This window comes from Semicossyphus pulcher, unplaced genomic scaffold, assembly GCF_022749685.1.
Source record: "Semicossyphus pulcher isolate SPU_LCO1_2020_fin unplaced genomic scaffold, fSemPul1.0.p SCAF_30, whole genome shotgun sequence".
Classification (NCBI taxonomy): domain Eukaryota; kingdom Metazoa; phylum Chordata; class Actinopteri; order Labriformes; family Labridae; genus Semicossyphus; species Semicossyphus pulcher.
Genome location: NW_027211705.1, coordinates 1,712,783 through 1,733,474, shown reverse-complemented (window position 1 = coordinate 1,733,474; position 20,692 = coordinate 1,712,783). Strand labels below are relative to the sequence as shown.

At 47.4% G+C, this 20,692-nt stretch overlaps 2 protein-coding genes across 2 annotated transcripts in view; one reads left to right on the top strand and one right to left on the bottom strand.

The window, feature by feature from the left end:
- Positions 1 to 12,880, top strand: part of iqgap3 (IQ motif containing GTPase activating protein 3) — a 30,226-nt gene extending 17,346 nt beyond the window's left edge. Inside the window, exons 16-38 of the mRNA XM_069679134.1 lie at positions 812 to 902; positions 1,171 to 1,338; positions 1,952 to 2,094; positions 2,188 to 2,358; positions 3,030 to 3,113; positions 3,348 to 3,419; positions 3,882 to 3,951; positions 4,038 to 4,246; positions 4,961 to 5,113; positions 5,222 to 5,385; positions 5,480 to 5,704; positions 5,871 to 6,011; positions 8,223 to 8,307; positions 8,427 to 8,659; positions 8,832 to 8,964; positions 9,150 to 9,252; positions 9,399 to 9,522; positions 9,640 to 9,727; positions 9,816 to 10,028; positions 10,283 to 10,449; positions 11,598 to 11,723; positions 12,003 to 12,111; positions 12,368 to 12,880. Coding sequence (XP_069535235.1) covers positions 812 to 902; positions 1,171 to 1,338; positions 1,952 to 2,094; positions 2,188 to 2,358; positions 3,030 to 3,113; positions 3,348 to 3,419; positions 3,882 to 3,951; positions 4,038 to 4,246; positions 4,961 to 5,113; positions 5,222 to 5,385; positions 5,480 to 5,704; positions 5,871 to 6,011; positions 8,223 to 8,307; positions 8,427 to 8,659; positions 8,832 to 8,964; positions 9,150 to 9,252; positions 9,399 to 9,522; positions 9,640 to 9,727; positions 9,816 to 10,028; positions 10,283 to 10,449; positions 11,598 to 11,723; positions 12,003 to 12,111; positions 12,368 to 12,481 — 3,186 coding nt within the window. The 3' untranslated portion in view covers positions 12,482 to 12,880. The remainder of the gene's footprint in view (positions 1 to 811; positions 903 to 1,170; positions 1,339 to 1,951; positions 2,095 to 2,187; positions 2,359 to 3,029; positions 3,114 to 3,347; positions 3,420 to 3,881; positions 3,952 to 4,037; positions 4,247 to 4,960; positions 5,114 to 5,221; positions 5,386 to 5,479; positions 5,705 to 5,870; positions 6,012 to 8,222; positions 8,308 to 8,426; positions 8,660 to 8,831; positions 8,965 to 9,149; positions 9,253 to 9,398; positions 9,523 to 9,639; positions 9,728 to 9,815; positions 10,029 to 10,282; positions 10,450 to 11,597; positions 11,724 to 12,002; positions 12,112 to 12,367) is intronic.
- Positions 12,881 to 13,378: 498 nt separating this feature from the next.
- LOC138606737 (ankyrin repeat domain-containing protein 34A) lies at positions 13,379 to 19,043 on the bottom strand. Its single transcript, XM_069679165.1, has 2 exons — positions 18,955 to 19,043; positions 13,379 to 17,761 (listed from the first exon to the last, which is right to left on the bottom strand). Exon 2 carries the CDS (start codon positions 17,675 to 17,677, stop codon positions 16,085 to 16,087), a length of 1,593 nt encoding a protein of 530 aa, XP_069535266.1. The 5' UTR covers positions 17,678 to 17,761; positions 18,955 to 19,043; the 3' UTR covers positions 13,379 to 16,084.
- Between the last annotated feature and the right edge of the window lie 1,649 nt (positions 19,044 to 20,692).

Sequence of the window (20,692 nt, the reverse complement as noted above, 5' to 3'; positions counted from 1 at the left end):
ACACACACACACACAGGTAAACACACACACAGGTAAACACACACACACACACACACACACACACACAGGTAAACTCACACACACAGGTGAACACACACACACACACACACACACACAGGTAAACTCACACACAGGTAAACAAACACACACACAGGTAAACACACACACACACACACACACAGATAAACACACAAACAGGTAAACACACACACACACACACACACACACACAGGTAAACACACACACAGGTAAACACACACACACACACATAGGTAAACACACATATAGGTAAACACACACACACACACACACAGGTAAACTCACACACAGGTAAACACACACACACACACACACACAGGTAAACACACATATAGGTAAAGACACACACAGGTAAACACACATATAGGTAAACACACACACAGGTAAAAAACACACAGGTAAACACACACACAGATAAACACACACACACACACAGGTAAACACACACACAGGTAAACTCACACACAGGTAAACACACACACACACACACACACACAGGTAAACACACATATAGGTAAAAAACACACACAGGTAAACACACATATAGGTAAACACACACACAGGTAAACACACATATAGGTAAAAAACACACACAGGTAAACACACATATAGGTAAACACACACACACAGGTAAAAAACACAGGTAAACACACATATAGGTAAACACACACACACAGGTAAAAAACACACAGGTAAACACTTGAGGGGCTTGAGTCTTTGATCTTATGACATACTTAAGGTGAAGTCAGCTGACCTCTGTCTGTCCAATCAGGTGAGCAGAGACCCAGGTGCTGAGCTGTGGTTGGCTGATGTCATGGAGGCTGTGAAGAGAGCCAATCAGCAGAGTCAGAGAGCCCTGAAGTGTGAGTGAGACACCTTAATATGTTGTGATGATGTCACACACACACCTGAGGACGACGACAGGTGCAGCAGACGGGTGCAGCAGACGGGTGGAGCAGACAGGTGGAGCAGACGGGTGGAGCAGACGGGTGGAGCAGACGGATGGAGCTAATCTAAAGTTCTGAACATGAAAAATCTTTAATACTAAATGAACACAAATAATGTGTGTGTGTGTGTGTGTGTGTGTGTGTGTGTGTGTGTGTGTGTGTGTGTGTGTGTGTGTGCGTTCAGTGTGTCTCTCTGTGGCTGCAGTGAATCAGGCTGTGAAGGAGAACAAAGTGAATCAGACTCTTCGTGTTCTGAGTTTACCTGAGGTTCAGCTGCAGGGACTCGTTCACACCTGCGCTGCAGAGTATCAGAGCGAGCTGCACCGTGTGATCACACACCGGATCCACACAGGTATAAATCTAACACTGATTATTACAACCAGACGTGCGGCTGTGAGCTCACACAACTAGTGTAACATTTTGGTTGTCTCCATGTTGGTTTCTGGAGCCAGAAGTGACCACATTTGGACGAGAGGGCGGAGCCTGAGAGGAGGGAGGGGTTAGCAAAGAGCATGTTATAAAGCTAAACAGTCTGTGCTCTTGGCTAATTTGTTGGCTGGAAGTTAATTGCCATCATGTTTCCCACAGAGTGAGACTGAACAGAGTTTATTTATCAGTTAAGTACAGCGACTGAATTACTTCTTTACGGCCTGCTCACTGCCTGTCAGCACCAGTGTCCGAGCGCACGTGGAGCTGTGTGTTGGCTCTTACTGACTCCGCCCCCTCCTGTCTTGATCATTGCTTGTGTTGTATTAACTCTCAGATGTACGTTGCTTTGGACTAAAGCGTCTGCTAAATGAAATTATAACACTGAATTAGCTGAGGTCACACCTAGCAGACGGCTAGCAGCTCCCCGTACAGTGTCTAGAGTTAAAGGTGTTCACATTACCTGAAGTCCCCCTGCTCTACATGTCAGAGAAGGAGTCCTGCAGGTAACAAGGAAGTAACCACCTGTCTGTGTTCAGGAGACAACAGGACTCCGTGGGTTCGATTCCGGCTGGATGACGGCTCGTTCTACTACTTCCACCTGAACAGACTGGAGGGCAGCTGGGAGAAACCCCGCGGCTTCATACACAACAGTGTGTTCCTGGACCGCGACCAGATACAGGTCACACTCACCTGAGATTCACCTGAGGGTCAGACTCACCTGAGATTTCATGGATGTGTGGTGTCATATGTCATGTCACGTCTCCCCCTGCAGGAAGTGGTTACCAGTGTTTCAGGCTCGTACAGTCGCAGCGTCCTCTGGCAAAGCAGTGAAGCCCTGGTCGTTCGTCTGCAGGCTGTCAGTCAAGGTTTCCTGCTCAGACAGAAGCTGGAGGCTCGGCGGCGTTACCTGATCAGTCAGAAACCTGCTGTCATCACCATCCAGGTGAGGATAAGGCTGTCTGACTTCAAGAACAGGCAATTTATTAAACAGGCATTTTAATGTGCCTCATGGTCTCTTGTTGACTTTGTGTGACATCATTAGGTGATGTTTCATTAAATGTGCTTTTATTACGTGAATCAGTTTCTATCATTAACTCTATGCAGAGTTTGCCACCACATTTCTATCAGGATGAAACGTGTCACAGACAAAGAGAAGGGGACCTAGGATCAAACCCTGAGGAACACCTCGAGACAAACGCTTTGTAAACACAGAAACAGCTCTTTAACCCCCGGACGTTTGACTGACAGGTCTTTAACGGTTCAAACAGGAAGTGGAGAAAAGATTTCACCTCATGTCATTTACACACTTTCAACCACTGTTAATTCAGTGTTCCAGCTGTATGTTAGCTGTAAGCTAGCTAGCATCACGTAAGGAGAATATAAAAGACATGAAGAAGAACTGCACTCCTGCTTCCTGTTTCCTGTCATCTCTACAGTTTTAAAAGTTGTATCTCTGAGGTTCAAGACTTCACGTCTGTTTATTTGCATCTGAACACTTATTAATGTTTACTGATGTTTTTTGTGTGTGATGTTATCATACCTCACCTGTAAAACTCACCTGTATAACAGTTAGAGTTGTAAACTGGACACTTGTCTGTGTGTTCATGTGTTCAGTCTCACTGGAGGAGATTTGTCCAGCAGGGGGCGTACAGACGTCGACTGCAGTTCCTCTATATGAACTGGAGAGCTGTTGTCAAGGTAACAACTGTCTTGTGATGACATCATAACTCAACAGTGAAATGTTTAATCCTTGGAGTCTCCAGGTGAACTGAAACAAACCTGCAGAGAGGACTGATGTGAACACATTCTTCATGTCGTCTCTTTAAACTCAGCGTTTGTTCCTCTTCTCCTGCTGTCACTTTGTTTTGTTGTGCAGGTCGTTAAATCAGCTGTTAATCAGCTGATTTTCTCTTTAACTGTTTGTGTGAACAGATTCAGTCATTTGTCAAGATGTGGCTGACGAGGAGAAAATATCGAGCTCGGCTGAGTTTCTTCAGACGTCACGTGAGTCTAACTGATCTGAGAGGAGTTTGTGTTTCAATCTAAACATGATACTGGATATCCTGTATATCCTATCTAGAGTATACATTATATACTGTATACTGTACAGCATATACAAGATATACTGTATATGTACAGTTTACATGTGTGACGCCTTGTTCCATTTGTTTAAGGCCCGAAGAGCGAAAACTTTTATCGTATCAAACTGTCAGGTAGAATTTTTATGTCTTTTAACCAAAGCAAATTTATAGTAAATAAATTAAATCAAAATTGCGTTTGATTTGATAGCTTTGGACAGAGCCAGGCTAGCAGTTTCCCTCAGTTTCCAGTCTTTATGCTAAGCTAAGCTAACCAGCTGATGGCTGAATGTTCATATAGTTTACTGAGTGTTCAATTACAGTTGGACCAATCAGAGAGCAGCCTCCTCTGTCTTTCGGTCTGAGGGTGTGGTTACTGTGTCCACAGGTGGGCGCTGTCATAAAGATCCAGGCCTTCTTCAGAGCCAACCGGGCCCGAGACGAGTACAGGATGCTGGGTGAGTTTACTAATGAGTAACAAATGAGATGCTGTATCTGATTGGTCTGTTAGAGATTAGTCTTTAATAAGCCCCTCCCCTCTCAGTACACTCGGCCACGCCCCCCCTGTGTGTGGTCAGGAAGTTTGTTCACCTGCTCGACCTGGGTGACTGTGACATCAGAGAGGAGGCAGAGCTCCTACGTCTGAGGGAGGAGGTGGTAAGGAGCATCCGGTTCAACCGACAGCTGGAGGCTGACCTGCACCTGATGGACCTGAAGATCGGCCTGCTGGTCCGGAACCAAGCCACACTGCAGGTAAACACACTGAAGGTAACATACTGCAGGTAACAAACTGCAGGTAGATGCTGCAAGTAGCACACTGCAAATGAACACACTGAAAGGTAGATGCTGCAGGTAGCACACTGCAGGTAGATGCTGCAGGTAGCACACTGCAGATGAACACACTGAAGGGTAGATGCTGCAGGTAGCACACTGCAGGTAGATGCACAGGTAAACAAACTTCAGGTAAACACACTGCAGGTAGACACTGCAGGTAGATGCTGCAGGTGAACACACTGTAGGTAGATACTGCAGGTAAAAACACACTGCAGGTAGCACACTGCAGGAAACACACTGGAGCTAAACACACTGCAGGTAAACATGTTGCAGGTAAAAACACACTGCAGGTGAACACACTGCAGGTAGCATGCTGCGGGAAACACACTGGAGCTTAACACACTGCAGGTAAACATGTTGCAGGTAGCACAGGTAAACACACTGCAGGTAAACACACTGCAGGTAAAAACACAATGCAGGTGAACACACTGCAGGTAGCATGCTGCGGGAAACACACTGGAGCTAAACACACTGCAGGTAAACATGTTGCAGGTAGCACAGGTAAACGCACTGTAGGTAAACACACTGCAGGTTAACGCAGGTACCAAACTGTTGAACAAGTAACGCAATATCAACAGACAAACACTCAACAGGTCCTCAACCATTACTCTTAATGAGCCTCTCTCTAAACAGGAAGTGGTGTCTCACTGTAAGAAACTAACAAAGAAGAACAAGGAGCAGCTGTCGGACATGATGGACGTGGAGAGGAGTAAAGGACTGAAGGCTCTGAGCCGAGAGAGGAGGGACCGGCTGGAGGCCTACCAGCACCTGTTCTATCTGCTGCAGGTGAGACTCACACCTGTTCTACCTGCTGCAGGTGAGACTCACACCTGTTCTACCTGCTGCAGGTGAGCATGTGTGTGTTTCAGACTCAGGTGTGTGTGTGTGTTTCAGACTCAGCCTCTGTACCTGGCTCAGCTGATCTTCCTGATGCCTCAGAGTCGCTCCACCTGCTTCATGGAGATGTTGGTGTTCAGTCTGTTTAACTACGGCTCCGACCGCAGAGAGGCCTATCTGCTGCTGCACCTGTTCACTGAGGCGCTCCGCTACGAGATCAGGTAACACACACACACACACACACACACACACACACTGAGGATCCATGTGACGGTGATGTCATCAGTAACACCTGTCTCTCTGGGATGATGTCAGGCTTAAGGTGGAGCAGCCTCAGGACGTGGTCACAGGTAACCCCACCGTCATCAAGATGCTGGTGAACTTCTACCGTCAAGCTCGCGGTCAGAACACTCTGCGGGCATCTCTGGGGCCGGCTCTGCAGGACGTCCTGGGGGATCGAACCATCAGCATCCGGACCGATCCACTGGACGTCTACAAGACCTGGATCAACCAGACTGAGACCCAGACTGGACACAAGAGGTCAGGACTGCATGTAGATATTGTTCATGTTAATTAAGTTCACACCTGGGAGCCCCCAAGCTGCAGAACATCCAGCAAACAATGAGACATTTTAGTTTATTACATTTTACAGTTGATATAAACTACCTGTAACAGCTGTTACTGACTCACCTGTGTGTCCCTGCAGCTCTCTGCCGTACGATGTCTCACCTGCAGACGCTCTGACTCAACCTGAGGTCCAGAGACGCATCGACATCGCCATCATCAACCTGAAGAACCTGACGGACAGAGTGCTTAAAGCCATCACCTCCAACCTCAACAAACTACCGTACGTCTCCACCCGCCCACCTCCATACACTACAATACGTCTCCACCCACTCACCTCCACGAACTACCGTACGTCTCCACCCGCTCACCTCCACAAACTACCTTACGTCTCCACCCGCTCACCTCCACAAACTACCGTACGTCTCCACCCGCTCACCTCAAACAAACTACCGTACGTCTCCACCCGCTCACCTCACACAAACTACCGTACGTCTCCACCCGCTCACCTCAAACAAACTGCCGTACGTCTCCACCCGCCAACCTCAAACAAACTACCGTACGTCTCCACCCGCCCACCTCAAACAAACTACCGTACGTCTCCACCCGCTCACCTCACACAAACTACCGTACGTCTCCACCCGCTCACCTCCACAAACAACCGTACGTCTCCACCCACCCACCTCAAACAAACTACCGTACGTCTCCACCCGCTCACCTCAAACAAACTGCCGTACGTCTCCACCCGCCCACCTCAAACAAACTACCGTACGTCTCCACCCGCTCACCTCAAACAAACTGCCGTACGTCTCCACCCGCCCACCTCAAACAAACTACCGTACATCTCCACCCGCTCACCTCAAACAAACTGCCGTACGTCTCCACCCGCCAACCTCAAACAAACTACCGTACGTCTCCACCCGCCCACCTCAAACAAACTACCGTACGTCTCCACCCGCTCACCTCAAACAAACTACCGTACGTCTCCACCCGCTCACCTCAAACAAACTGCCGTACGTCTCCACCCGCCCACCTCAAACAAACTACCGTACGTCTCCACCCGCTCACCTCAAACAAACTGCCGTACGTCTCCACCCGCCCACCTCAAACAAACTACCGTACGTCTCCACCCGCTCACCTCAAACAAACTGCCGTACGTCTCCACCCGCCAACCTCAAACAAACTACCGTACGTCTCCACCCGCCCACCTCAAACAAACTACCGTACGTCTCCACCCGCTCACTTCACACAAACTACCGTACGTCTCCACCCGCTCACCTCAAACAAACTGCCGTACGTCTCCACACGCTCACCTCAAACAAACTGCCGTACGTCTCCACCCGCTCATCTCCACAAACAACCGTACGTCTCCACCCACCCACCTCAAACAAACTACCGTACGTCTCCACCCGCCCACCTCAAACAAACTACCGTACGTCTCCACCCGCTCACCTCACACAAACTACCGTACGTCTCCACCCGCTCACCTCAAACAAACTGCCGTACGTCTCCACCCGCTCACCTCAAACAAACTGCCGTACGTCTCCACCCGCTCACCTCAAACAAACTGCCGTACGTCTCCACCCGCTCACCTTCACAAACAACCGTACGTCTCCACCCGCCCACCTCAAACAAACTACCGTACGTCTCCACCCGCTCACCTCAAACAAACTACCGTACGTCTCCACCCGCCCACCTCAAACAAACTGCCGTACGTCTCCACCCGCTCACCTCCACAAACTACCGTACGTCTCCACCGGCCCACCTCAAACAAACTACCGTACGTCTCCACCCGCCCACCTCACACAAACTACCGTACGTCTCCACCCGCTCACCTCAAACAAACTACTGTACGTCTCCACCCGCCCACCTCAAACAAACTGCCGTACGTCTCCACCCGCTCACCTCACACAAACTACCGTACGTCTCCACCCGCTCACCTCAAACAAACTACTGTACGTCTCCACCCGCCCACCTCAAACAAACTACCGTACGTCTCCACCCGCTCACCTCACACAAACTACCGTACGTCTCCACCCGCTCACCTCACACAAACTGCCGTACGTCTCCACCCGCTCACCTCCACAAACAACCGTACGTCTCCACCCGCTCACCTCAAACAAACTGCCGTACGTCTCCACCCGCCCACCTCAAACAAACTACCGTACGTCTCCACCCGCTCACCTCACACAAACTACCGTACGTCTCCACCCGCTCACCTCAAACAAACTGCCGTACGTCTCCACCCGCTCACCTCAAACAAACTGCCGTACGTCTCCACCCGCTCACCTCAAACAAACTGCCGTACGTCTCCACCCGCCCACCTCAAACAAACTACCGTACGTCTCCAGTTGAGATGTTGTGTCGTTGTATATATGTATATTATGTCTGTGTGTTGTTTGTGTATTTGTATTGATCTGTATGTATTGTATGTATTGTGTGTATTGATGTGTGTGTGTTGTGTGTGCATGTGTGTATTGTGTGTGTGTTGCAGGTATGGTCTCCGTTACACAGCGAAGGTGCTCAGAGACGCTCTGAAGACAAAGTTTCCTGAAGCCAGTGAGGATGAACTATACAAGGTGAGCTCCAGGTTTCAGACTGAGCCAAGCAGCTGCAGGAACAGCTGTTGGTTGTTTCTGATGTCTGAACCTTAGGATTTGAATCAGAGCCCCCCTTATGCCCCCCTCCTCCCCTTCAGATTGTGGGTAACCTGGTCTACTATCGCTATATGAACCCGGCCATCGTGGCTCCAGATGGGTTCGATGTGGTGGACCGGTCCGCCGGCTCCGCCCTGCAGCCAGAGCAGCGTCACATCCTGGGCTCCATTGCCCGCATGCTGCAGCATGCTGCCGCCAACAAACACTTCCACGGAGACGGATACCACGTCAGAGTCCTGAACGAGTACATCAGCCACACACACGACAGGTTCAGGTTCGAGATGCGATGAATGTGGTTTATATTTAAACAGTGACAGCAGCTGTGATGGAAACGTCACGTTTGATGAGAGAATCGTTTCCATCATAGAGAAAATTTTCCTCATATACATGTTGATCCAAAATAGACCGGACCAGTTTCATGGGGTCTGTGTTGTTTGTGTAAACAGGAAGTTCCTGGTGTATGTGTGTGACGTCCCTGAGCCAGAGGACCGATTCAACATGGACGAATACTCTGAGCTGCTCATCGTCCACAAACCTGTCGTCTACATCTCCGTCAGCGACCTGCTCAACACACACCAGGTCTGTATCACACTGTGTGTAAGAGGTTCCGTAGAAGTAAACATGTTCCTAATGAGTTTATGGTCTCAATCTCTAGTTTCAAGTTCAACACTTCTTCTTTTGTGTGTGTGTGTGTGTGTGTGTGTGTGTGTGTGTGTGTGTGTCTGTGTCTGTCTGTCTGTCTGTCTGTCTGTCTGTCTGTGTAGTTGCTGTTGGAGCAGCAGGAGGTTTTGTGTCCGGACCCCTCTGACCCCCTCAGACTGCTGATGAAGGATCTGGGATCAGTGCCCACTCTGCAGGAACTCATCGGTACTGAAACCAATCCCACTGGTACTACCTGACCAGATTCAGGGTTCAGTTCTGGTGGATCTCAGCTCTTGAATGTGCCTTGAGTGAATTTTCAGTGCAAGCCACTCTGCGTCACATGACCTGACTCCTGTGCTCTCTGCCCTCAGGTGAGTCTTCCTCAGCAGATCCAGGATCAGAGAATAAGATGGAGGTTTCTCTGACACTCACCAACAAGTTTGACATCTTCAGTGAGTCCGGAGACAAACCCGACGCCAGAGGACTGCTGCTCAGGTAGCTTAGCATGTTAGCATGCTTTACCTGCTCAGGTGTGTTTAGACACAGCTGTATGAGCTGTACTGAGCATGCTTAGCCATGCATCAGCTGACAGACTCACTTCCTGTTTTTCAGCACGAAGCAGCTGATCATCGACGTTATCAGGACTCAGTCAGGTGACTCTCTGACAGACATCCTGAGAGCATCTGCGTCACATGACCAGGTACACACACACACACACACACACACACACACACACAAACACAGAGGAGGTACAGGTAAGCCTCAGGTAAACGTCTCCTCCTCCACAGGAAGTGTGTCATAATTGGCTGGTGCAGCGGCGTGCTCGGCAGGAATCTCGTACTCCAGAGAAAATGAAGAGGAACCCGTCTCTGGTGGCGAGCGGTCAGCTGAGCCTGGAGGAGAAGAAGAGGAGGATCCTGAGGAGTCTTCGTCGACTGGAGGGACTCGGCGTCCTCAGAACGCCGCACAGCGAGGACCACATCCTGCAGATGATCGCCAAGGTGACCACAATGATTGTCCTTTAGAGGCCACCGTACTGCAGCTGCATGTAAACAGGAAGTAGAAGGACCAATCAGAGCTCAGCTTTGCTTCATTAGAAAACTCTTATGTTTACTGATAGGGAATGAGACACTGCTCTTTTATTCTGAAGGTCTAACATGACTCAGCACTTCCTGTTTCCTCTTTTAGAACCATAAAGTATGAAGTGTGTGTATATATATTATTGAACACCCCCCTCACCCATCCCCCCTCTCAGGACATCCGTCAGCAGCGTCTGCACCGTCAGCGTCGGGGGGCGGAGCTTCAGAAGCTGCGCCAGACTCTCAGCAGCCTGCAGGTGAAGAGCAGCTTCCACAGCGAGCAGGTGGACTACTACAGACATTACATCACTTCCTGTCTGGACAACCTGACCTCCACCAGCAGGTACACACACACACAAACTCAGTAGGGTCCTTTACGACGAAGCGAGTTCAACAGACCCGGGGTCTCTGTTCCTGATCTGCTTCTCTTAACCTGACAAAGGAGATCACGCTGAGCGGTCACATGACGCTGATATCGACTCGATAAGTCAACCCAGGGTTTCTCTGAGCGCGCTCACATGAAAGGGGCGTTCTTTGGAGCAAACGACCAATCTGAACACGGGCGAGTCTGCTGTCAGCTGATCGGCATGTTTTACAAACAAATATGAAGAAGTTTCACATAATCCAGACTGACATCACTCAGCTGCAGCTGCTGGATGCAGGAAGGACTAACAGCAAAACAACACCGACTGTGTACATGTGCAAATATGATAATATCACTGCTCCATCATCAGAGCACCATACATTTGTTATAACACTCTATTATAACACGTTGCACAGATGTATTTTTGTTAATGACAGATTGAGACTTGTTCTCTCAGCCGTATCAAACTATGGAGCAAATCAAATCAAAGCACAGTTTAAAGCAGAATGTTTACGTTCATATCCGATAAGAACAAAAGATCTTCAGGCTTCAGTGTGTTCATCAGGCTCTGCTGGAGATGTTTATCAGTGAAGCTCAAATCATTTCATAAATTCAGACGGTAAACAGGAAGTGTGTCACCTCTCTCTCTCCCTCTCACCATCTGCTCACAGAGCTCCTGAATCAAGAGACCTGATTGGTCAGTAGGTGGTGTTCAGTTCAGGTGGATCTCCAACATCACCTGCTCCGAAGCAGGTCAGGTGTTCAGCATCAGTTACCATGGTGATCTACCCCGAAAAGATCCTTCGTAGCACTGAGAACTCGGAGTTAACCCTGAAGTTACCTCGATAACACCTGATCCATACACACATAACATATTATTCTGTAGTTTACACTGTATGTTAAATATGGATTAATGTTCTGTACTGACAAACACCGGTTTATTATTATGGGATGTTTAAAGTGAGTAAATGAGCCAATCTGCAGTCTGACAGGTTTCTGTGTTTCATCATAAAGACTCATATTCATCGTCCATATATTCATGTTATCATACCTGTGTGTGTCATATGATTCATGTGTTCTATGCTGACGAGACTGAGAGACACTCTCTGATTGGTTGTGTGTTTCAGTAAAGCGACCAATAAGAAGGCAGCAGAGAGCAAAGGGAAGAAGAAGCTTCCTGCCCTGAGCTACAGCGCTGCCCGGCTGCAGGAGAAGGGAGTACTGCTGGAGATCAGCGACCTGCCCAGCACACAGTGAGGACGCACACTACACACGCTACACACGCTACGGACACTACACACGCTACACACGCTACGGACACTACACACGCTACACACGCTACGGACACTACACACGCTACACACGCTACACACGCTATGCACACTACACACACTACACACACTATGCACACTACACACACTACGCACACTACGCACACTACACACACTACACACACTACACACACTACAGTTCATGTTGAATTGTGTTAAAGCTTCATGTCTTTCAAACTGATCCGAGCCAAACCGTTCCAGATTTAAGAACGTCGTGTTTGACATCACTCCTGGGCCAGAGAGAGGAAGTTTCAAAGTAAAAGCACGTTTCCTGGGCGTTGAGATGGAGGAGTTCCTGCTCAAATACCAGGTACGAAGCAGACCAAAGAGAGAGTTAAATACCTGTTACACGCCAGGCCAAATCCCAGTTGGTTAAACATGAGGTGTGTGTGTGTGTGTGTGTGTGTGTGTGTGTGTGTGTGTGTGTGTGTGTGTGTGTGTGTGTGTCTGTGTGTGTGTGTGTGTGTGTCTGTGTGTCTGTGTGTGTGTGTGTGTGTCTGTGTGTGTCTGTGTGTGTGTGTGTGTCTGTGTGTGTCTGTGTGTGTGTGTGTCTGTGTGTGTGTCAGGACTTGCTGCAGCTGCAGTACGAGGGTGTTGCTGTGATGAAGATGTTCGATAAGGCGAAAGTCAACGTCAACCTGCTCATCTTCCTACTCAACAAAAAGTTCTTCAAGAAATGAACTAAGTGACACTCTTACCTCACACTCCTATCTTTGATTTATGTCTCACTACATCTCAAAATGCTACAGAGTGAAGCGTCTCGTCAGCTTCTTGTGTGTTTTAACCTCTTTAGAATTTACAGAGTGGGACATCCTCTTTACACTCCTATCTCTGTTTGACATCTTCCTTCAGACCTGATTAATAAAACTCATCAACACTATTTTTATATCTCACTGTATAATAAATATCATGTTATAAGACAGAGTGGGATGTCTGTCCAAACAGTCCTATCTCTGTTCTCTCATTATGTGTTGTCAGTCAGCTGATTGATCAGCTGATCAGTAGCTGTAAATATTTTCTGTCTCTTTTTGTCAACGTTTGAGGGCAAAACGTTTTTACTTCAATAAACATGTGATTGGTTCGGATCAATATGTGACTGATTGATTATTAAGAGACGCCTCTGTGAGGTCATGAAATGACTCATCAGTAACAGGCCTAATGACACTGCCATCAGTTTTGTCATCATCATCACCACCACCATCATCATCGTCAATAATTCTGTTTTTGAACCACAGTCGAGTTGATGAAGAATCTGAAACTCAGATTTTTGAGCCTCTGCTTGTTTGCACCGTTAAACTTTGATAAACTTTGATAAACTTTGTTAAACTTTAAAGATTTCTAAACGTTTGTGTTTGTCCAGCAAACTCGTGAGAAATCCCTCGATGTGTTGGATGTTTGATGAACTGAGCACAGCTCCACAAACAGACTAATTTCTAACATGTTTAACCTTTAGTCTCTGGTTAATATCTGACTGTTCATGTTTCTGAATGATGTCATGATAAAGCTGAAGATATTCATCTAAACTGAAGAGTCTGAAACACTCAACGTGGCGACACCTGCTGTACAAATGTTTTGTATTAAACTTTAATAGAGAATTCATCTTCTGATGAGTCACATTAAACAACAGCTCATGTTCTTTACCATCTTTATAAAAACATTGCACATCAAAACCATAAACCTTCTGCACCAATGCTGAACGTAGCGTGGGCTGCAGATTCAGCTGAAATTTGAATGGACTCTGGTTGACGCGTCGGTCTAAATAATGCTGCAGGTTTGTATGTTGAACATGAAACAAATGTTTTTATTCCACAGTTGAGTTACAATCAGAGCGAAAGAAGAAAATAGCTTTAAAGATTCATTAGAGACGCTTCGATCTGCTCACAGATGTAAAAAAATACTCTGATTTTGTTTAAACTACACTTATCCACAGCCCCCACCAGCACAAGGTCCATCCATCAGACTGAACCAGTTTAAAACGTATTCAACCTGCGAGACTGAAGGAAGTCCACCTGCAGACGTCACATGATCACCTGTCAGCAGGTCAGGATCCATCAGATTACATTTTTCTAAAACATCTGACTCTTAAAACTTTTTTTTTTTCAGAGTTTGAATTTAACGTGAGTTCATGTTTCAGTCGTCAGGAAGCTTCAATAAAAACATTTCAAACTTCAACGATTCTGAGAAACTTTCAGAGTTTCAATAAAACCTTGTAAAAACTAAATATTTTAGCTTTCAGTCACTTTTCAATTTAGCTTAATCTCTGTGTGTCAGGAGCTTCGGGCTCAGCCTAGCTTAGCACAAAGACAGGAAACTCTTAGCTCAAAGTAAGGAATCTGTTAGCTTAGCTTAGCACGAAGTAATGAAACTGTTATCTTACCTTATGACTGCAAGAATGTGAAACTGCTAGGTAAGTTTAGCATAGAGAATGGAACCTGGAGGTAACCGTTAGCCTAGCTTAGCATAAAGTCCGGAAGGGGGAAATTGTTAGCCAGGAGGAAAAAATAATCCTTTTACTGTGTAAACACAGTACAGCACTTTGTAGCTTCATAGCGCTGAGCTAAATTCAACACTAGCCTTAAATAAAACTTTTAGCATTAGCACAAGGTAGCAGCTGGCCCAGCCCCACAAAAAGATAAATCTCCTCCTTCCAATCCATTGGTCTGATCTTTGTGTGGCTTATTGAGCAGACATAGTTTTAACAGCTTTTCGCTCTGGATCAGAGGCCGGCTGGATAAACTCCTGCAGCTGGCATGTAAAGTGCACGCCTACTTTGCATGATGGACATTTCTATTGCTTTGGTTTAATGGATCGCTCGCCGACTTTCTGTCGAGACACAATCAAAAATGTGCACAGATAAAACCATCGATTGTTCCTCCATTGATGTTCCTTACCCAAAAGGCATTTCCACAACAAGTTCCTGTAAATCTTTCACAATAAAAGCCTTTTTAAATCGTAAAGGGATTCTGTCCGCTGAAACACTAGAGGACTTTTGTCTTGAAATGGATATAGGAAGTGTTGAGCCTGTTTTATCATCACCATCAGTTACTTTCTCGGGTCAAATAGGAGCAGATCCCTGTATCATAAGCCACTGAACTGACTGGACAATCAGCTTTACTTTCCCGCCATAGTTACTGTTCACTCAATGAATAACTAAGTCAGGAGCAGTCAACAGCAAACAAACTGTGACTGATTAGTGCTAACATGTTAGCATAGCCCTCCAGCTTTAGTGGTTCGTCTGTTAGCCCTGTGAGTGCTCACATCATAATATTCTACCTTAATCTCTTTTGTTGTGACAGCACCTTCAAATTTTCATATTCCTTTTTGTGCTAAGCTAAGCTAAGCTGTCCTGAAGCTGTAACTGCACACACAGATCAACCTCTATGACTCTGAGGACACAAAGAACGTGAGACTGTCCCTTTAACCATCCTTCAGCTCCCTCCTGTGGTGAGCCACATGAAGTGCTTGTTTGTTTCAGTACAGACGCAGCTCTGCAGGTTTTGGTTCAAATCGTCCACATGACTTCTTTGGGATTCATAAACAAGAAAACCACATTTCATCAAGTTCATCTCGACAGAAGTCAAATCTCTCCTTGGAGCCGTCGACTGTTAAATAAAGACGATTATTACACAGAAATACCAACCAGTATATTGACTATTGTTACAGAACATACAGCGCATTAGGTAGTTTCACACATCTTCAGCTTATTAATAAATATGTCAGATCTCAGATCTGTGTTCAGGTGCAGCAACAGGTTCATGTTTCCCACCTCAGTGCAAATAGTGCGTCTGTAAACATCGAACACGTCCAAATATTCTGTTCATGGTTTCATCAGTTTGTGATGGAAGTTAAGTGTGTGATCAGGAACGAGCTGTAAACTGATTTTTACCCAGAATGCATCCTGTTAGGAAGCAGGAGAGCTGCACCGCAAACACTTGAATAAGTGACGGGGTGTTCGATCTGCTACCAGGAACAGGAAATAAATAAATTCTGATAATTATTTCCTGAATAAGCATCTAAACATTTCCTGCTCAGAGTCACAGGAAACTTTAATCCAGACTAACCTTAACGTCAGAGATTCAAGCTTAAAACGTAAAACTTTTCTCAGTTTGATGAAGTCGTTGGTGCAGCCCTTCTTAAGGACCAGAACCTGGTTTTAATGTGCTCATCTTAATAATGTGTTCATCAGTGAGGTGATGATCTGGTGAGGAAGCTTCACAGTAAACCACCACCCTACAACTCTTTTCAGCTACCCATCATGCCTTGCTCTGATGACTCTGACGTCATCAATCCCCGTTGGACTCAATGACCTTCTCGGCCAGGATCTCCTGGAAGGTGGAGAGCTGCTTCATCTGCTCCGTCTGCATTGAGTGTCTCCTCATCAGCTTCTTCTTCATCTTGAAGTCAGGGCCTCGTTTGGGCGAGGCTGGGGCCACGGGGACCAGGATCTTGTGCCCAGAGTGGACGGGCGAAGTGGGCCTGCCATTGGCCCGGATGTCAGGGATGGGTCTATGTGGGTTGATGTTGAGCGGTGGCAGGAAGCCGGGCCGGGTGTGGGAGATATGGTCCAGGAGGAGGGTCCCGGAGCCACGCCTCTCCAGAAGCCCGGGGGGACGCCGCCGCATGGTGATGGGGGACACTGAGTTGGGGATGTTCTCCAGGGACTCTCTGGAGGAGCTGGTGACCAGGGAGAGGGGGGAGGCATTGTATCTCCTCCTCTCGACAGACACACGACCAGAGTCTGGAGATCCAGGGATGGACTCTGGGCCCAGGTGGGTTTCTGACTCATAGTGATCCATCCTGGTTAGTTTGGGGTGAGCCAGGGCCCGGGACACAACCAGTCCAGGTCCCCCAGCGTTTTCCTGGGACTCCGGGGCCGTGTTCCTGCGGTACAGGATCTGGTGCTGCTGGACTTTGTCAGCCCAAGAGGAACCAGAAAGGGTTGTGCAATCCTCAGAGCAGGATCGGTCAATGAGTTTGGGGGAACAGGGGTCATGGGTCTCAATGCTGTGTCTTCGTGACAACAGAGGTCTCACTGGTTCTGTGATGGAAAGGCCATTAAGCTCCCTGCTCAGATCGCTGCTGCCCTCCTCCTCCAATCCCCCATCAACCCTCTCCTGAGGAACCCCACTCAGCACTGAGGGCGCCACCAGGCCCCAGGGCTCTGAGTTCAGCCTCTTCAGCAGCTTTCGCGGTGGCAGTCTCTTTTCTCCTGGAGGTCGAGCTGAAGGTAGAGGTAAAGCTGAGGTGAGCGCGAAGCTGAAGATGCTCTCCGGTTCTCTGGTCTTGTCTTCTGCTGGTGAGGAGGTGCCGATCTCCACCTCAGAGGGAGACATGCACGCCGGAGACAGTTTATCCACGATTCCTGGTGAGGGGGGGGAGTTCAAGTACTGCTTGGTCTTCTTGGTGCCTGACGGAGATGTATCAGTGGTGATGATGATGACCTCTTTGCCTTTGGCCTTACAGGCGTCCAGCAGCACCTGCAGAGTGTCGCGGTCCCCCTTGTTGATGGCATGGACAAGGGCAGAGGATCCGGAGTAGTCTTTGAGGCTGGGATCGGCTCCGTTCTCCAGCAGGAGTGAGACCACCTCCTTCCCTGCCTGCTCCGCACAGGCATGCATCAGCGCTGTCCTCCCGCTCTTGTCTGGGATGTTGGGGTCAGCACCTTTCTCCAGCAGGTACCTGACCATCCTCTGCCGGGTGTGCGGGTCATCGTAGCTCGCTATGCAGGCGGCAGAGATGGGTGTCTCTCCACGCTCGTTGCCCTCATTGATGTAAGCTCCGCCTTCCAGCAGCAGGCGGGTCAGTCTCAACTTCCCCTGAAAGACAGCTTTGAGGAGGGCGTTCCCCTCAGTCTGCAGAGGTCCTCCATCTCCCATGATCCCTCGCCTCCCCTCACACCTCCTGTTCACTGGAAGCTAGTTCAGCGCTGCCTGCCCATCCCCCACGATAAGTCACATGATCTGCAGGAGAAATGCACAACAGGTGAGTTCACGTCAGGTTCACCACCATGATGAGGATGAAACAGGAAAAGAAGAGCATCCACCAGAACTCACCTGAACTCACCTGGACAGCCTGAACTTCATTTTACAGAATTTAAAGTGTCAAAAATAAAGTGTGTGTGTACGTGTGTACGTGTGTACGTGTGTGCGTGTGTACGTGTGTGCGTGTGTACGTGTGTACGTGTGTGCGTGTGTACGTGTGTGTGTGTGTGTGTGTGTATGTGTGTGTGTACGTGTACGTGTGTGTGTGTGTGTACGTGTGTAGGTGTACGTGTGTGTGTGTGTGTGTACGTGTGTGTGTGTGTGTGTACGTATGTGTGTACGTGTGTGTGCGCACTCTCAGGTGAACAGGTGGACTCTCTGGACTGTCGGCTTTTATTTTTTATTATCGTCAGAATCAACAAAAAGATGAAGATCAGACTGAAAACACTGAACTCAAGTACTGTGATATCACTACATTACATTATGATTATTATTATATTATTAATATTATCATATTATTGTATTATTATTATTATTATATTGTTTTTAACAACAATAAACTGAAATGTTTGAATTGGAGCCGAACATTTTTTCATTTAGCTTCAGCGTTAAAGAAGGTAAACCAGAATATATATGGTGTTTATGAATAGTGATATATAATAAAAATAATTTATTCTAATAATAATCATGAATCATTTCTCACTCGTCAGTCAGTGAAAGTAAAACAGCAGCCTCTGACTGTCACGTGTCTGCTGTCACGTGTCACACAGGTGGAGCAGCTGATGATGAAGATGAAGCTGTCTGTGGAGGAATGCAGCTCACAGAACACACCCCGATATTTACCGGATATTTCCCGGGTTTCTACGTCAGTCCGCCGCTCTGACGCAGTGATTTCTATATTTACACACCGGCGCGAAGTCAACGGCAGCAGCACGCACGGGCTTTTATCCGTGTGCGTGTGACACAGAGAGATGTGGGCGCGCACGCACACAGAATCAGATACATGGTGTGTTTTATGCTGCATCATCATCATCACACCGTCACATCTGCTGACACACACACACGCAGTAACACACAAACACACACACACACACACACACCGGGAGGAGCCGCTCGGTGCAGTGGATGATGAAGAGAAGATGGAGAGAAGAAGCTTGTTTGTTTTTTCTTACCGCCGAGCTGAAGAAGCAGCGTCATCATTTTCATCTTCATCCTGTGTGTCTGCGTTAAACCGTCTCAGATGCTGTTTACTGTGAAGCTGCAGAGACTCTCCTCCTCCTCAGAGTCTGAACCACAGAGACTCACAGCTGATCTACGAGGAGGAGGAGCCCCGACACACACACACACAGAGAGAGAGAGAGAGAGAGACACACACACACACACAGAGAGACACACACACACACACACACACACACACACACACACAGAGAGCCACACAGACACAGTGGGTAAAGTATGCTGCATATTCAGTATGTGTTTATGTATATACATGTACATGTGCTGAGTTGAGGGGGCGGAGCTTAATCTGACTTTGGTCAGGTTTCACCTTCATTAAATAATTGTAAATATTTTTATTTACAGAAGATTCACGCCTTAATAATTATAATAATAACAACACACATGAATAATTGTTTTAATGACATTATTATTTTTAGTTCAGGTGCTGGTGACAAAAATAAAATACTGCAGGACACACACACACACACACACACACTCAGGCTGTTGCTATTATGGAAACACAGTTTCCATGGCAACTGATGTGCCGGATTCCAGCAGAAGCGTTCCCACAGCGACACACAGCTCTTTACCACACACACACACACACACATACACACACTTGGGTTGATTAGCTGACATAGCAGAAGTGTGTGTCGGCCTGCAGCAGAGTACTGTAGTGGGCTACTGGTACCAGTACTACAGTAAAAGTACTTCAGTTCACACCTTCAGTCACACCTTCTCTCCGTCTGTTGCAACACTGAAACACTTCGAGCTAGCAGGAGGCGCTACAGTTCAGTCCAATACGTCAAACACCACAGGAGAAGCCCGAGGTCTCCTTACCTTCTGCGCACACCCAGAGGCCCAATCCCAATCTCCGCCCTAAATCCTAAACACTGAACACTCACGGACTTTAATGGCGTCAGACGTGCAGTGCGTGAGTCCATGAGGGTTTGAGAACTGCATAAAGATGAGGAATCGGACGCGCTATCATGGCATCGCACGTTGCCTGGAAACCAGACGGGCCATTAAATGTATTGATTAAAAAAGCCGACCTGCAGCTTGTATCTGTGTTACGTACAGTGTTTACATATTTTAAGATGAGATCAGCTTTATTTAACAAACTATCAAAAGTCAGAAAGGCATTGATGTTAATCATTTGCGAATATTTAATTGTTGTCACTTACAGATAAACATATTTGCGGTTCCCGTCACCGTCCATGCTCGCATTGTTTACATTTCTTATTCTTTTTTGGTCAAACTTTACTGAACTACTTCAATGTACGAACATTTGTTTACATTTAATGGGGGGCTGGACAATCACGTTTGTATACGTCACAAAGTTCGCTATGAACCCTGGGTAAGTCCCTCAGGAAAGTCTGCAGATATGCGGACTCACGGAAAGTCCGTAATTTGGCGTTGTAAAGTAGGCATCAGAGCCCTCACACACTCTGTGATCTGACAGTGGGACAGCACTAAGCACTCACGCACTTACTGGGAACTCGCCTCAAAGTCCGTGAGTCCGTGCGTGTGGAGATTGGGATTGGGCCATAGACTGTAGAAAAAGATGGCAACATGACAGCTCCCTAAAAGTGAAGCCAAAAAATTTTGGGCGCCCCCTGCTGACTGGCTACAGTATAGCTCATAAAGCCCGCCTCCTCCATGTTAACAGATGGGACATGAGTCAAACTATAA

Excerpts from the sequence above, each read along its gene's own strand:
- LOC138606737 (XM_069679165.1), bottom strand. The coding sequence starts at position 17,677 with ATGGGAGATGGAGGACCTCTGCAGACTGAGGGGAACGCCCTCCTCAAA.